This window comes from Octopus bimaculoides, chromosome 2 (assembly GCF_001194135.2).
Source record: "Octopus bimaculoides isolate UCB-OBI-ISO-001 chromosome 2, ASM119413v2, whole genome shotgun sequence".
In the NCBI taxonomy this organism is placed as follows: Eukaryota; Metazoa; Mollusca; class Cephalopoda; order Octopoda; family Octopodidae; genus Octopus; species Octopus bimaculoides.
In genome coordinates this window covers 122,066,047-122,083,950 of record NC_068982.1, presented here as the reverse complement: position 1 = coordinate 122,083,950, position 17,904 = coordinate 122,066,047, and the positions used below count along the sequence as shown (strand labels likewise).

The 17,904-nt window shown below is 35.2% G+C and overlaps 1 protein-coding gene across 1 annotated transcript in view; it reads left to right on the top strand.

The window, feature by feature from the left end:
* Positions 1-17,904, top strand: part of LOC106871906 (DCC-interacting protein 13-alpha) — a 55,959-nt gene that overhangs the window by 15,183 nt on the left and 22,872 nt on the right. Inside the window, exons 2-10 of the mRNA XM_052965561.1 lie at positions 4,346-4,444; positions 5,836-5,895; positions 6,471-6,542; positions 8,180-8,267; positions 8,378-8,419; positions 8,531-8,643; positions 8,893-9,071; positions 12,009-12,173; positions 15,229-15,313. Of these exons, the coding sequence (XP_052821521.1) occupies positions 4,346-4,444; positions 5,836-5,895; positions 6,471-6,542; positions 8,180-8,267; positions 8,378-8,419; positions 8,531-8,643; positions 8,893-9,071; positions 12,009-12,173; positions 15,229-15,313 (903 nt within the window). The remainder of the gene's footprint in view (positions 1-4,345; positions 4,445-5,835; positions 5,896-6,470; positions 6,543-8,179; positions 8,268-8,377; positions 8,420-8,530; positions 8,644-8,892; positions 9,072-12,008; positions 12,174-15,228; positions 15,314-17,904) is intronic.

Sequence of the window (17,904 nt, the reverse complement as noted above, 5' to 3'; positions counted from 1 at the left end):
ATATATATATATATATATATAAATAATACAGAATGGGACAAGAACGCAAAACATCCAGACAGTTAGGTGATACAAGAAAGGGACAAAACATACAGATAGATGATACAAAGAAAACATGGACGCATACATATACATGCATGCATACATATCATCATTATCTGTCTTTCATATTGGCATAGGTTGGAGGATTTGCTAGGAGCTGGCAAGCCAAAGGACTACACTAAGCCCCTATGACATGGTTTTGACATAGTTTTTACGACTTGATGACCTTCCTAATGCCAACTACTTTACAGAATGGACTAGGTGCTTTTTATGTGGAACCAGTACAGCCAAACATGCATTCATCCTTTCATTTATTCATTTGTTTTAGTAGAGTGATACTGGTTGGTTGAGACCTTTTAAAACTTGTTGGGTCCTTTCTACACTGGTGAGATTGGTGCTATTACTATTCCTCTTGAAGTTTTGTTAGACAACGCTTGGGGAAAATATGAGCAGAGAAGGAATTTAATAGAGCTGATGTTCTGGAAAGATAGGACTGAGTGTAGTGATTAGTGCAGTTTTAGGATTATGGTGGACACAACAAGGATGATGAGGAAGGAGAGTGGAATGGTTGGGCCTGAGTGGAGGTGGCATGAGTCTTTCCAGCTGCACAGAACAAAGGCTATTATAGTATCAGTAGAAAAGGAAGATGGAGGTGACAACTTAGCTGTGGGCTGGAGTCTAGAGCATATCTGTAAGTGACTTCATGGTAATAAATAAAGTGACCATTTTCTGATTTAGGATGCCTATGTGTGCAGCAGCAGCATTGTTGCAAATGTGAGAACAATATTCCATTGCAGGCCTCACTTGAGCATTGTATATTGTCAATAATTGTTGGGAGAAGAAGTAACTTCTGACCCTGAAGAGAAGGGTCATTCATTGGGATGAGATCCTAGCTATGCTAAGGATGTACTTTCACTAGGAAAGAGAGCCTTGGTGATTGTGATGTTTTCTTCATATTCCACATGGGAGAAAATAACCTTCAAGGGATGAACAGTCATTATTGTTAGGGATATAATACTTACCAATCTAAACATTTAGTGCTGATTAATATTGAAAATATTAATTAATATTTTCTTTGATTGAACAGCTCTATAGCATACAAGTAGTCTGTTGAATGGTTCTATATTTAAGAGATGAGGAATTATTTACATTATTTACATTTGATGGATATTTGTCCTCATCTTGTTTTTTGTTAACACAACGTTTCGGCTGATATACACTCCAGCCTTCATCAGGTGGGAAAATTTCGAACCTGGGTTCTCATTCCTAAGGTACTTTTCGATTTTGTTGTTATTATTGTTATTATTATTCAGGTCACTGCCTGGAATTGAACTTGGAATTTTGGGGTTAGTATTCTGCGCTCTTAACCACTGCGCCATATGCCCATGGGCTACTTACCCCCAAGATTCCGAGTTCAATTCCAGGCAGTGACATGAACAATAATAATCATAATCATAACAACAACATCGAAAAGTACCTTAGGAATGAGAATCCAGGTTCAAAATTTCCCCAAGACACCTGATAAGGCTGGAGGGTATATCAGCCAAAACGTTGTGTTAACAACAAACAAGATGAGGACAAATATCCGTCAAATGTAAATAATGTAAATAGTCTGTTGAATGTTTAGGCATGATCTACTGTTCCATTGCTCTGGAAAACTGCATGATTTCTTGGTGATAAAATGGTTGCTATCTCTAACAGGTCAAAGGAATGATAGATATTGCATTGTTGGCTCTTGTTACTGTTTATTTTGCTGTTGCTACAGCTGTGACTATGATTAATGTAAAACTTTATTTATTTATCTGTTTATTTATTTTTGCATAGGCACGATATCTATTATTTTTGAGAATGGGTAAATGGAAAGTTTTGATATTCTTGTTATCATTTTCAAGAACATCAAAGATATAAATAAATAAACAAATATCTAACTAAAACTTGAAACCAAGATATAATGTAGTTGAAGGCTGCTTTAGCTAAATTTTCTGCTATCTTCTCTTAGTTATTTGATCTTTTACAAGATTAATTTTGCTGATTATATGCTCTATTTCTACATATAAATGGGAAAAGCTTGTAGAATTTTACATAATTTACATATGTTAATTTGAATGGGTAAACCAATAAAAATGTTCAATGTAGAACACAAACATGGAAGATGATGTTTATAGCTTAGAAATGCTTTACTCTAGGTGACTTAGAAATGTAATTACATTAATCCTGAGTTACAATCACATCTGGAATATCTTGTAACCCTGTATAGTTCGTCTGTGTGTGATCTCTCACCACTTCAGTAATTAGTTTATACTCATAAACACATATGCACATAGATTTATCTGTGTCGATAGAACTCACTTATTATTAGTAAGCACAAAGTAGAAATTTATCATTGCATAGCATGCAATGTTAGACATAAGTGTGTATCTCAGAAATCAAGGAGTCTCTCTAGGTCAAGTCACTATTTTCAGAGGTTACAGCTCTGGTACTACGGGCATGTGGTTAGAATGCTGCAGGAGAAGATCATAAGATAGGTTCTTCAAGCCAAGCCAACCAGCAGTTGACGTACGAGTTGGCTACATCGTTGTTGTTGGCACTCCCTCGCTTACGACGTCGAGGGTTCCAGTTGATCCGATCAACGGAACAGCCTGCTCGTGAAATTAACGTGCAAGTGGCTGAGCACTCCACAGACACGTGTACCCTTAATGTAGTTCTCGGGAATATTCAGCGTGACACAGCGTGACAAGGCTGATCCTTTGAATTACAGGCACAACAGAAACAGGAAGTAAGAGCAAGAGAAAGTTGTGGTGGAAGAGTACAGCAGGGTTCGCCACCATCCCCTGCCGGAGCCTCGTGGAGCTTTAGGTGTTTTCGCTCAATAAACACTCACAACGCCCGGTCTGGGAATCAAAACCGCGATCCTATGACCGTGAGTTTGCTGCCCTAACCACTGGGCCATTGCACCTCCACTGGCTACATCAAGATGGTTGGATAATATCCATAGTCTCAGTTGGTCACACTTAGAAATTCAGAAGGTAAGTGTAATGATGGCTACTTCTGATATGGAGGAGGTGCCTGGAGACTCTATCCCCATGACCTTCCCAGAAATAACAAGTAACAAAAATGGATAATATGCATAATTTAGCTGTAAAAAACCTGCCCTCAAAAGCTACGTTGGAAAATTATATTATAAAATATATATTATATTAGTCATAAAATTATCTTCTCTGCCACAGTGCATCTTATATATTGACATTTTTTTCTTCTTACACATAATATACCTACAGCTTTACTGAACAGTAAATCTGTATCATTTGTTTAATTAAGAAGGAACATAGTATTGAGTCAAAGTAATTGATTCACTCATTTGTTTTTGTTCAGTTTGGATCTATCCTGGAATAGTTGTGATAGCATAACTCAAGCCCAGAGGAGTACATGAACTCAGTATGGCAAGATACCTTGAATATTCACCAGTTTTATGGGGTTGTGATTACTATTGTTGCTTAAACCTTATGGTATCTACATTCAGCTAGGAAGACTGGATCACTGAAAGTTAAGTGTCTTGGATGAGGACAGAATTGTATGGTTCATGAAATACAAACTACTGTTCTTTTACTGGTTGTTTTGAGATTCTGCTGACTCAACTATTCATGATTCATAACAGCTGAATACCCTAGACATATGCAACTGTCTTTAGTGTTTTCATCTCTGTAGAATGAGCCAGTGGTGGAGCCTCTATGTCATCGGTAAGGAACGTCCTCTCCTTCAGGTGAAATTTCACTTGTATTCAAATTTGAAATTGCCTATTGATGAAAAATTTCTGAAAGCCAGCATGAAAACAGAAAAGTAGTTTGAGCCTAAGGACCAAAACATTAATACCTATGAATTGTAAAATATATGATTCATAATTATTTCATCCATTAAAGATTCATTGTTCTCAATGACATATCTACACAAATATTTTGGGGCACTTGAAATTTACAATTAAATTCACCTCTGGTACTAAGAAGGTTCCCTGCCGTTACTCAACTTACTAGAAATTGCAACAAAATCTACCTAGACTCCTGCTCTACTTTCTTTCGAAAAATTTCAAACTGTTGCTCTACATCCTATATGAATCACTACTACATATCATAATAAACAGTACATTCCTCAGCTAGCCAGGGACATGTTACATCTTAAACAAATGACCTACCTGTAGTGCTTAATAGAAAATAGTATGCAAATACTTCACTGATAATTCTAAAGTTAGGAATACAGAGAATTAAATACTTGTGATTATACACTTTTGTTTTAATCTATCTTCTTTCAGACTAAAAGCCTGCTGGGCCTGTTTGAAAAAGATGCCATGTCACTCAAGAAATATTCCAACAATTTGCACAATTGCTGTCAAAGAATTCTTTCTGCTCAAGTAAGTTTTTGAGTCTTTTATAAGATATTGTCAGAAATATGTTTTTAATTGTTTTAAATTCATTTGTTTATGTAACAAATGTGAAGTTCTCCTTTACTCCAGACATCTAAGTGAACTAAATATTAAAAAGAATTGTGTATATACTCAAATACACATAGAAACACATGCAGTGGATTTGAACTCAAGACTTTTGGCTTGTTAGTCCTATTTCTATCAGCTTGACAACCTTACTTTAACTGTTCATCTTACCATACCCCTACCACATATATGTTTTACACTACTGTGCTCTTCATAGATTTGGAGTGGTGCTCATATGTATAGAAAATGCCTTCTATATTGACATCTGGAATCCTGTCTTTGTTATTGTTACTACAATTCTGTTCCACCTCTACCCATTGCACTTATCTCTCCCCTTCTTGTCACTTCAGATCTTGAACTAAATGCTGCACAAACTTACTTTTCCAAAATGCATAAACTCCCTGTTTCTTCCTCTATCCCAATTCTAAACTGTATGAGTTCAAATTAAACAGCAGCCTCCTGAATTTACCCCCTATTGCTTATTCTGTGAGGCATTGAAAAGGCTTTACACTGCCCTTCTTAGGCTCATTGCATCTAATTAAAAAGACTCTCTAGAAGTGATAGAATGGGTTTTGCAAATACAAAATATGTGAACACGCTTTGCATATTTTTGCAGCATATTGTAACTTTTATAACTAGATGTCTTTCTTATTACTTGGATGGTCCTACCACTGGAGCTTCTGTGTACTAGCTTAATATGACATTCAAATTTACTTTAACAAACTCTCTTCAAATGAGAGGATTTATGTCTGAATCTTAAATTGTGATTTTGGAGTCTAAGGGGCATGTCAGATATATTTGTATATCTAGTATTTTGAGCTGGTGAGTTAGTACATTGTTTTATTGTCTTCCTCTATATCAATAATAACAACAAAAACAAAGACAAGATGAATCTGTTGTTAGATAAGTAGTTGGGCAAATGGAATTATCTGCCTTATCCTGGAAAGTTATAACATGCATATGTAATTGATAGTCAAACATCTCTGAGCTAGGGTGCCTCAGTTCTGTTTTGATTTTATATATCTGTCCTGAGGTATTTCTCAGTAATAAATTTCTAAAATCTCAATTGACATCATGTTGTGTGTTGTTATTTTTACTACATTTCTACCAGATTATTCTGCTTACTACATAATGTAAATAACAACACACAAATAACTATCAAACTTTTATCAGATCATAATAAGTAGTGAGGTCAAAAGGATCAACTAAAACCTTTGAATGTGGTGCCCCAGCTGGGCTGCAGTTAATGACTGATGCCAGTAAAAGAATATTAGTTTTATAATAATACTTTCTTCATGTTTTTATCATTTCAGAATGAATTGTGTGCAGCAACACAGTGCTTATCACAGCAGTTGCGTATGTATGAACTTCAGGTAAGGAATGATATTAAAGTTTTATGTAAGTCATACATCAATTTAACTATCCTGTATATATTTAATGTATACGCATATATATATATATATATTTTCATAGCATTTTTTCGATGGCCAGATAACTGAAGAGATGGCGGCGCGGGTTTCCGCCCCAACATCTGAAACTCGGAGTTTTATTATCATGGCTACCGAATAATTGTCACATATTATTTACAGATGAATTCCTCTATTTACATAATATCGAGGTCTCTTTCTTTCTTTTGTTGTCTTACCTTTTCTATCAATATATATATATATATATATATATATATATATATATATATATATATATATATATATATATATATGCAAGCTTTAAGGAATTCTTATGACAGTAATCATATTATAATTTATAATCACCATGACCCAAAATTTATTACTATTTGTAATTATGATTAACCTAAACCTGTTGGAATTTAAAATTGTTGGAAATTACAATTATTAAAATTATAATCTAATGAATTCTGATAAACTGGAACATGTTATAGAACTTCAAAAACATTGTAATATTTGCTTTGTTTACAATAATATTTCAGAAATTCCCCTTGGAGACTGAAGATAGTATTTTGATATCAACCCTAAACCAGTTTGCTACTTACTTAGATGATGTGAGTATTATCTCTCTTAATTCTTCAGTATAATTCATTATTAAAAGAAACAGGAGAAACTCTTGTTTCTCTCAAGGATATATGTTCAGGAGATGCTAAATAGATATGGGAATAAGACAAAAGTCATGGCATTGGAATCTAGTAAATCTCTGTATTCTCAATATTGATTTCATAATTGTTTATGTTGTAATTCAATTTTGTTTTATTTTATGATACTATTCTTTCAGCTTTTGGGCACTTCTAAATTTCACTTGTTGTGGAATGGTTTCCAGTTTTTCTGGAGTAGATGCTGATTCTGTGTATATTTGGTCAATCATTAGTAGTCCTTATAGCAAGAATAAGAATCAGACTTGCAAAAACATAAGTGTTGGGGTTGATTTGTTTGACTAAAATCCATCAAGGCATGGCCAGCATGGCCAGAGTCCAATGACTGAAGCAAGTTGGAGATAGAAAGTAAAAGATACTATACACTGTATAGTATATAGTCTCTTTATATAGTACTGTATATATAAATCTACATGTACTATATTCATTTCACATTCACAATGACATCTGGTTATCTTACTCATCATGCACTCTGAATTTGTGTGATCACTAGTTCACTAGAAGAATCCCTGTTGTAGTGTCATACAACATCTTAGCTAATAACCTGGCTAATCCCAACATCTTTCAATGATTATTGTTGTGACATATTTTATGTGACAATCTCTATGATAATATTTTTGCAATTAGGATGTCCTTCTGGTATTTTTTTACTTTGTGAAATTCTCAGAATATTTAGTTATAAGATTCATTGGCTCACTCTCACAGCTGTGTAACAATGGATCAGAAATCACTTTGTTTATGAACTAATTTACTTTTCATTCAATAAAAATAAAGCACCTTTATTAAAGTTAGCTAAGTTTCTGCATTCTCTTTCTCCAGATTATTTTTTACTGTATATTTTCATATATACACTTGTATCATTTCTCTAGATGTTACAAAAAAGTCTATGAGTTCATACTCAAATTTAATAAAAATGTAGTATTGTGAATATAAGTATACTATTACTTTCCCTTCCTTACACCTACTCTTCATCTTTGTCTATCATCATCACCAATACCAGAATGACAACATCAAAATTACAGAAATAGGAGAAACCATATATCTGTTTCTTTTCCTTTTGTTATAAATAAAAGTTTTTATTTAGCAATATATTTTTACTGGAAGAAAAGAAAAAAAAATGTTAAAAGTATAAAAGACTAAACTATTGAGAAACGGCGGTGTATCAGCATGGCCGCAGCTCTGAGCTGAAACTACTGAAAAAAAAAACCCCTCCAGAACTACCTCTCCAAGGAAACAAAAAAAAAAGAAAAGAAAGAAAGTGGGGATTAAGAAGCAAAAGATGGATAGGGAGAGAGAGTATCAGGTTGTACACCCCAGACCAGATGGCATGTTCAGCCTTGAGGACATAATTGCAAAGGCATTGCTGCAGAGAATGGCCAGTGACACTTGTTGCAACAGCCACTCCTCTTCAGAGGACTCATTACTCAGATGGGTTGCAGAGGGAATCAACTGTGTGGAATCCAAGAACACTAATTTAATTACTGATTTGTTCTTGCCCAGCTTCAATAAGACAATTCTCTTCTTTTTTTCAGATTAGTTCTGTTCAGCAAGTTCTCGCTGCTCAATTTTCTGAGACAATGATGTATCCATTATCAAAATTTCTTCAAGCAGACTTAGAAGGTATGGATGTTTATTTCTTTTATATTAATCTTCCATGAGGTATGTTCTGTAAGAGTTTGTTTTGTATTAATTGCTAATCAATGTACCTTTTTCTTTTGTGTTTTCCTCAGAAATTAGCACCATGTATGAAATGTACAGAATTTCCTCTGATGGTAAGAATATAATTTTCTGAAATAATCTTTTTACTTCATATATTCAATTCAAACTCATATCTTACATAGATTTGTGATTTTCCTAATGCTATTTTTAAAAACTTTATTCAGAGCATGAACAAGCAATGGGAAAATATATGAAACTTTCAAAAAAGAAAGATAATGACCGTCTAAGACGGGATGCTAATGAGGAGCTTTATACTTCAAGGAAAAAATTCCACCAGGTAAGACATACTAGACTGATGCCTTCCATCATAATTTTAAGAACCTTTTGTTGTGTTCCAAACACTTGTAAATTTTATATTGTTTTAAAAAGATTAATTGAAATATATAGATGGTGTATTTAATTATAAATATGATCACATAGAGAAATAAAGTTATGCAAGTTTGAAAAAAAGTACTGGAAATGAAAGTACTTTATCTTTTTGTAGATTGTAGATCTTACCTAGTTTTTTTCTTTTTTCTCTTGACAGACAGCTCTCCATTATTATGCTTCACTCAATGCTCTCCAGTATAAGCGGAAATGCTTCCTGCTAGAACCTATCTTGGGCTACATACATGCTCAACGGACTTTCTTTCAAATGGGCTATGATGCTATTGTTAAACGCGAAATTGAAGAATTTCTTAACAACATCACAGCCAGTGTTCAAGGGTAAGTTTCAGAAAGAACCAAATTCTTTTGTCTCATGTTAGGTTGACCATTTTTGTGCAGTGATTAGTCATATATTCTTTGTTGGCTGTTCACAGTGTTAGGTAGATTGTGTTAGAATGATGATCACACTAAATTTTGAATGAGTTGATAAATTAATGGGATAACAAACATAATGGTTAAGAATTTTATGTAATACAACTCAGTAATAATATTATGAAAGTAGCATAAGGAATTTAAATCACTGCATACAATTAATGTGTATTACTCAGACACTACAAGCTAAGGTTGGTACCTTTTGTTGAGTATGACATAAGCCTGTTACACGAGAAAAGTAAAACATGGGAAGAGAGAGAGAGAGAGACCAACTTGTTAAAACAAGTTACATAGATTCCCCTGTCTGGTTTGAGGTTAAATTTTCCAGCTTTTATAACTAAGCTATCCTTCTAGAATCTTTGGCTAAACTATCTGGTGGAAAAATTACATACTTCCTTTGAAGTTAGCTGCATCAAACATAAGTTAGCCAATCCTGATTGGTCAAGCCATATTTACATAGGAGTTACTAGCTTTTATGGTGACACTTTTCCTTTTGTGGAGATAAGTTAGGTTGTAGTTCTGGACTTGGAAAATTTGGTTCAAAACTCAGCATGTGCTCTGCTACACTCTCAAAATTAATATTTTTCATATTTTAAATCAAAATCTTTGCTTAAACAGAATTTGTAATGTAAAAGAAAAAAAGCTATCTTAACTAAACCAAACTTATTAAACATTCTAAACATTCAAACCACTTTTGAGCTCAAATACTGCTAGGTTTGATTTTTACTCATACATGTGCTGGGACTGTTCCAATTTATTTTATTCCTTCCCTCCTTTTCAGAATTTTCAGAATTCAAAATAAAAAAGTAGAAGTTTTAAACAAAAGTCATATTTTATGATTGCAAATGTAAACACAAAGTTTAATAATTATGGTAAAGAAACTAGCCAACTAAGCCTCTAAGTGAGTGCTTGACCTGCTAGAAACAACAAAGTTTTTTTCAAATTATGGCTTATAGATGTGAAAAGATAAAGATACAGTCTAGCCATGTTCATCTTGTCTCAAGAGAAGGCTGAGTTGGACATGGTAGATGTGCTTAGTCACAGCTAACTTGAAGCTAAACAGCGACATTAGACAAAGAAACTAAAAAAAAGAAATAGAATGGAAAAGAAGTTGACATAATAATTCATTACATTCATCATTTAATGAAGATGTTAACATGTATTTTTACAATAATTACTTGTAAAAGTTTGTTGTTCTTTTCTGGTGTAAAAGACATTAATATTATACTAATTGAAAACCCTTTGTGACATGAAATCAAATTTCATGTTTTTTAAGGTGATGTGAATATAAATATATATATATAGTACTTCACTCACCTTAATTTAAGGAGTCATGTCTTGTGAGTTCTTTGATAACCTCACTAGTGCCACATAAAATGCACCCAATACACTCTAAAATGGTTGGTGTTAGGAAAGGTGTCCAGCCGTAGAAACCATGCCAAAGCAGACACTGGAGCTTGGAGCAGTCCTCTGGTTTTTCAGCTCCTGTCAGATTTTCCATCCCATACATCATCATCATCATCATCATCGTTTAACGTCCGCTTTCCATGCTAGCATGGGTTGGACGATTTGACTGAGGACTGGTGAAACCGGATGGCAACACCAGGCTCCAGTCTGATTTGGCAGAGTTTCTACAGCTGGATGCCCTTCCTAACGCCAACCACTCAGAGAGTGTAGTGGGTGCTTTTTACGTGTCACCCGCACGAAAACGGCCACACTCGAAATGGTGTCTTTTATGTGCCACCCGCACAAGCCAGTCCAGGGGCACTATGGATATCAAATGATGCCAACGCCGTGGTGACAATGAAGAAGAAGAAGAAACATGTATGCATGTGTTTTTGTATATCTGTGTAGGCACAGTATTGGTGGATAGAATTTTAAGTTATAATTTGCTAAGACATTAATAAAAGTCTGTTGAAGTTTAATTTGTTTTTCATTCTACAAAAGTCAATAAAATATGGAACTAATTGCTGTTCAACCTCAGACCATCCATGACTGAACAGCTCTAAAGTTACCCTTGATTACTAAATTTTTTACTCAGACATAGTATATCTTGGATTACTTTATCAAATGTGTGGGGGTTTTTTTTAAACTAAAAAATTACTGTAGGGTGTGGTTTTAAGATTTGTCTACTTTTTTTAACTGGTCTGAAAAAGCTTCCTCATTGGCTCATACATTCACTAACAATGTACTAATAATATATTAAATTACATATAACGTACATATAATTTATATTTTATGAATACGTTATATTCTCTTCACATGACATAAAAAAAACATTGTGCTTAATCAAAGAAATCAAATCAATTTATTTAATCATGTGAATTCTAAGCTAAAATTTTTCAGTTTTTGCCTCTAAATAAATTAATGTATTTCTATTTATTTATTTACATTATTTACATTCGACGGATATTTGTCCTCATCTTGTTTGTTGTTAACACAACGTTTCCACTGATATACCCTCCAGCCTTCATCAGGTGTCTTGGGGAAATTTCGAACCTGGGTTCTCATTCCTAAGGTATTCTTTGAACTTGTTGTTGTTATTATTATTATTATTATTGTTCAGGTCACTGCTTGGAATCGAACTCGGAATGTTGGGGTTAGTAGCCCGCGCTCTTAACCACTACGCCATAATAATAACAACATCGAAGAATACCTTAGGAATGAGAACCCAGGTTCGAAATTTCCCCAAGACACCTGAAGAAGGCTGAGGAGTATATCAGCCGAAACGTTGTGTTAACAACAAACAAGATGAGGACAAATATCCGTCGAATGTAAATAATGTACATAATTCCTCATCTCTTAAATATAGAATTCTATTTATTTATTTATTATTATTTTCAGTGTTCAACAAGAATTAGGTCAAGATACCCAGAAAACAATTGAACTCATTGACACTCTAGAAAATCAAAGTCATCATTTATATCAACCTGAACCAATGGTAGAAATGCCATATATACCACCGAATGTCAACTTAGTCAGTAAAGCTGGTTATTTATTCATGAGAAGGTAATGATACATTGATTTACAACACTCTTCATAAATCCACACTGTCTCTGTGGTCTTCTTTGTTTGAGCAGAATAGTGTATGATTATAATTGGATTTCAAATTAAGGAGATTGTCTTAAAGATCTGTTTTCTTATTGTATACTATGATATCACACTTTATATAATTTTACGATGAGGTGGTGGAGCATGAAAACATGGGATGAGGTGGCAAAGCATGATCTTTGAACTTTGGGCACCACAGAGGCAACAACTAGTGACCAAGACCATTGGCAATGTGCTGTGCTTGAGAAGACCTGCGAAGCCAAGTGAAATTGTAGTTGTAGCTGATGCTGGTGTCACATAACTGGCACCTGTGCCAGTGGCATGTAAAAAGCACCCTTCAAACGTTGAGCCTCACGGAGGCAATGACGAATGACCGAGACCTGTGGCATTATGTTATGCTTTAGAAGACCCATCAAGCCAAGTAAAATCACAGTCATGGCAGATACTGGTGTTACACAAATGGCACCTGTGCTGGTGGCACATAAAAGCATCCATTGCACTCTCGGAGTGGTTGGTGTTAGGAAGGGCATCCAGCCGTAGAAACCATGCCAAGTCAGACTGGAGTCTAGTGCAGCCTTCCAGCTTGCCAACCCTGGTCAAACCGTCCAACCCATGCCAGCATGGACAAAAGATGTTAAATGATGTTGATGATGATGATACTGTTGTTCTTGTTTTATACACACATATATAGTAGCTGCTTTCTCTTGTATGAGCAAAGCCATTGCTAGAATGGTTCACTGAAATGTGTTATTGATGATGCAATGTGAGGTCCTTGTATGACTCTTGAGCCTGGCCAAATATTTGCACATAATGCACAGCTGTGCTGGCAGCAGAGGGAACAGGTTTCATGTGACTGATCTATATACTGACTTGAAATTTTGGCACAAGGCCAGCAATTTTGTGGGGGGGAGTAAGTCACTGACATTGATCTCAGTACTTAACTGGTACTTATTTTATTGACCCTGAAAGAATCAAAGGTAAAGTCAACCTCAGTAGAATTTGAACTCAGAATGTAAAGACAGATGAAATTCCACTAAGCATTTTGCCTGGCATGCTAACATGCCTACGATTCTACCAGCTCACCACCTTTGATCTATATATTGACCAATCAACTGTGGTGTGATGTTGCTCCTCGACTGATCTAAAATTTGCTCCCGTTTCACCCTATAAAAACTGCTTAGTGCCTTACTCAACTGGACAATCTCGAGCACCTTGGGCACTCACATAAGCCAGACCACTAAGACTAGACCACCTTGACTTCAGACACTCACATACAATGTACCACAGCTTGCTTTCTACAAGACATAGTGCACTTCTCTCCTTCCAGTTGGCAGTTATATCATCAGCATCTTTCTTTTGTGAACAGCCAATGCAGTAAATCGTGTCTGGCTATAAATATGTTAAGAGTAAAAAATTCATGAGTTTGCTTCATCTATTATACACGCAGCCAGCTGGACCACACAACAATGGTTTTCAACAATACAACACACACCAACAAGCAATCAGACAACATTGGTGACAAAGCAACTGCATGACAAATTCTTCATTTTATTTTATGCTTTGCTTATTTTTAAACCAACAAAATCTCTAAAATTGTTGAAGTAACCAAATAATAGTTAAGTGATGAAAATTTTAAGTTGGCATGTGAGAAAATGATGCATGCTGAATGAGAAAGTGATTATTAGCGTATACTGAATAGTATGTGTTGTAGAGATAGACTAAATAAGACCTTGAGGAGAATTAATTATGTCACGCCACGCCACAAGAAAGTATTGATACTTATAGAGGATTATGATAATGCTGTTGAGAGTAATAATGGTGGTGGCATGGCTAGTGGTTTGTACATGCTAATATTTTTCTGTTATTCTTGTACTGGCAGAATAGTTAGTGAATAAAACAAAATGTTTAATGACATTTCTGGCTCTTTACAGTCTGAATTCAAATTCTGCTGAGATTGACTTTGCCTTTCATTCTGTTGGGGGTTGATAAAATAAGTACCAGTTGAATGCTGGGGTCAATGTAATTGACTTAACCCTATCCCTTAAAGTTGCTGGCCTTATACCAAAATTTGAAACTATTATTCTTCTGTTTGTGGTTGATGCCAGTGCTGCCTAACTGGCTCTCATGCTGGTGGTACCTAAAAAACACCATCCAAGCGTGGTCAATGCCAGTGCTGCCTGACTGGCCCCTGTGCTGGTGGCACGTAAAAAGCACCCACTACACTCTCGGAGTGGTTGGCATTAGGAAGGACATCCAGCTGTAGAAACCTTGCCAGATCAGATTGGTGCAGCCTCCTGGCTTGCCAATCCTCAATCAAACTGTCCAACCCGTGCCAGCATGGAAAGTGGACGTTAAACGATGATGATGATGACAATGAGTAAGGCAGTGAGCTGGTGGAATGGTTAGCACACTGGGCAAAAAGCTTGGTGGCATTTCATGTCTTTACATTCTGAGTTCAAGTTCTGCCAAGGTCGACTTTTCTTTGTGTCCTTTCAAGGTTGATAAAATAAGCACCAATTAAACACTGTGGTCAATGTAACTGACTTAACCCCCTCCCCCGAAATAGCTGGCCTTGTGCCAAAATTTGAAATCAATATTTATCTGTAGTAAGGTGGCAAGTTGACAGAATCATTAGCACACTGAGTAAAGATCTTAGTGGTAATTTGTCCATCGTTATGTTCTGAGTTCAAATTTTGCTGAGGTCAGCTTTGCCTTTCATCCTTTTGGGGTCAATAAAATAAGTACCAATTAAGCACTAGGGTCAATGTAATCAACTGACTCACTCCCCTAAAATTGCTGGCCTTGTGTCAAAACTTGAAGCCAATATTTATCCGTAGTTTTCCCGACATGAGCAATCCAGAAGTTAATGCTGTTGTTGGACTGTTGTTAGATAGAGCATGTCATTTAGGATTATTGTAGGATTATTGATTATGGAAATGCCATTTGAGTTGCATTCATTCTTAACTAAAAATATTTTTGCAATTGAATTATTGTTCTTGATTTCTGCTTACAGTAAACACTCTTTATTGGCAAACAAATGGGAACGTGGCTACTTCTTCACTCAAGGAGGTAATCTGATGTACCAGTTTAAAGATGAGGTAAGCAACATTAGCCTTGTGGTCTAAACTTTTATACACACACATACCCATATCATCATCATCATTTGATGTCTGTTTTGGTGGCATGGGTCGGATGGTTTGACAGGAGCTAAGCAAGCCGGAGAGCTGCAGCAGGTTCCATTGTCTGCTTTGGCATGGTTTCTATGGCTGGATGGCCTTCCTAATGCCAACCACTTGGGTGCTTTTTGTGTTGCACTAGCACCAATGATTTTTATGCGACACCAATACCAGTGGGGTTGCTGAGTAACTTGCAAGAAGAAGACCTATCAGTTGGAAGAGGGAGTGGAACTGACGCAGATGGCTTTGTACCAATTGAGAGGTTGAAGCATAATAAAGGGATAGAAATAGGTATCTTACTATAGAGAAGATACTTGGCTACCCCAGTAGGAAAAGAAAGGAGAGGAAGGAAGAAATAGAATTAGAACAGTGAGGTGGGGGAGTATATTGTGGTATGAAGCGGGTACAGGGGTATGTTCCATAAGAGTGTGACAGGAGATATATATCATCATCATCGTCATTTAACGTCTGCTTTCCATGCTAGCATGGGTTGGATGATTTGACTGAGGACTGGTGAAACCAGATGGCTACACCAGGCTCCAATCTGATTTGGCAGAGTTTCTACAGCTGGATGCCCTTCCTAGCGCCAACCACTCTGAGAGTGTAGTGGGTGCTTTTACGTGCCACTGGCACGAAGGCCAGTCAGGCAGTACTGGCAACGGCCATGCTCAAAATGTATATATGTATGAATATATGTATTTGTGTATGTAAAGTGGTAAGCCTATTCTGATAACTAAGCCTTGGTTATTTCCATTTATTTAATCATGATTCAAACTATATCTAATAATAATGAAATTATTGTATACAGTGCTCAGGTGCACAACAACTTGTCATAAGTGCATATAAAGCATATGCAGTAATGTACAAATGTCTGGAAAGTGAACAGTGTATGAGTCAGATACATGCTTGCGTGTGTATGGAGGGGAGAAAATCAGGTGTCGTGTTGGCGAATCTCAGGAAGCATGGAAGTTTTGAAGGATACAGTGCTCCAACAACTAACAACTGATGCCGGTAGCTTGTTCCATACTTCAGAACAAGCTTGTTCAGCTTGTTCCATATCCTTAGCAAGAGATTGTTTTACTGTTTTAAATGAGCCTAATATAATTATTGACAGCTTAAATAATGCCACAAAAACATTACATTGTGTTTCCTAAAAACAAACACAGCTTTTGTTGTTTTTTTTTTAAATATCTGAAGTTACAAAACCTTCAACTATTCTTATGAAATTTGTCACTGGAAGAAGTATTGTATATTTTTTATTTCTATTCTAGAGTTTCAACATGGCCTTGTCAGGTATTGTTCTTATTCTCCACACATGCACTTAGTAATAATGGAATTTATTAAAATTCCATTTCACAACCCCATTTCAAATTAGAAAATATATAATACATCTACAGTCTCTTTACCATTTTGTTTTTTTAGATATTACATATATAATAGCCATTGCTTGAATATTACGCATTCATCACAAAAATTAAAAAGGATGAGACAAAGAAAGTGTGTTTATGTTTGTGTGTTTGTATGTGTGTGTGTATGTGAAAGAAATAGAGAATTAGAGTGAGCAATCAAGTAAGAAGAATAATAAAAAGTGAATATTTGACACTGATAGAGTATTTTAATGCTGTTGTATAAAGTGTATAGAGGAGCAGATTATTTATTATTATATGAATGTTAAAAAAACCGCCATAAAATTTAGTATATATAAATTATAATTTACGAAGTCTGCAAACATAAGCAATACTTCTTTAGTTTGTATCTTTATATCATATCTCTCTACTACTTTGTTTGGAAGATATATTAAAAGGTGGTTTCCAAAATATAGTTTTGCAAAGTCAAAATTTATTAAACTATGTTGCCTGTAGTGGTATGACAAAAATACAGTTATTGTAAAACAGTAAAAATAAGTGACTAAAGAAGACTGTAACCCTTTGCCATCTGCATAGCATAATGATGAGGTGAAATAAGTCAGATTAAGAACTGGAAACAGTTTGCAGATGAGACTCACTTCACAGAGAACTGATCACTACGAAAGACTTGTCATTCTTACATGTAGATCTGATGTAGTCTTCTGGTTTCTACACTGGGCCTTATCATCTTATATGTTGTTATTGTTGAGTCCTTACTTAATTGGTAAAAAAAAGAGTTTTTTGTAAATTTATAGCTATGAAGTTTTTTCCAAGAAATAATTTTGTAGCTTCTTCCCTTGAGCTTTTGGTAAAGATCTCTCCTGACTTCTTGGGCTGGCTATAGTTGAAAATGATTAAATTTTTCAAACAGAATGTGTGTGTGTGTATATTTGACCGTTGACTGAACACTATTCAATTTTTTTTCTCCGTGTTTTTCTCCTTGTCTCCGTATTCTTTCTGTTGAAGAGCGTAGCTCGAAATGTCAAAGACTTTGCGTATTCCCGAGCGTCATACTAATATATACTTTTGTTATTTACACCACCTGTCCTCGTCTGTTGTTATTTTTTGTATATTCTCCCATATATAATATATATATATATATATATA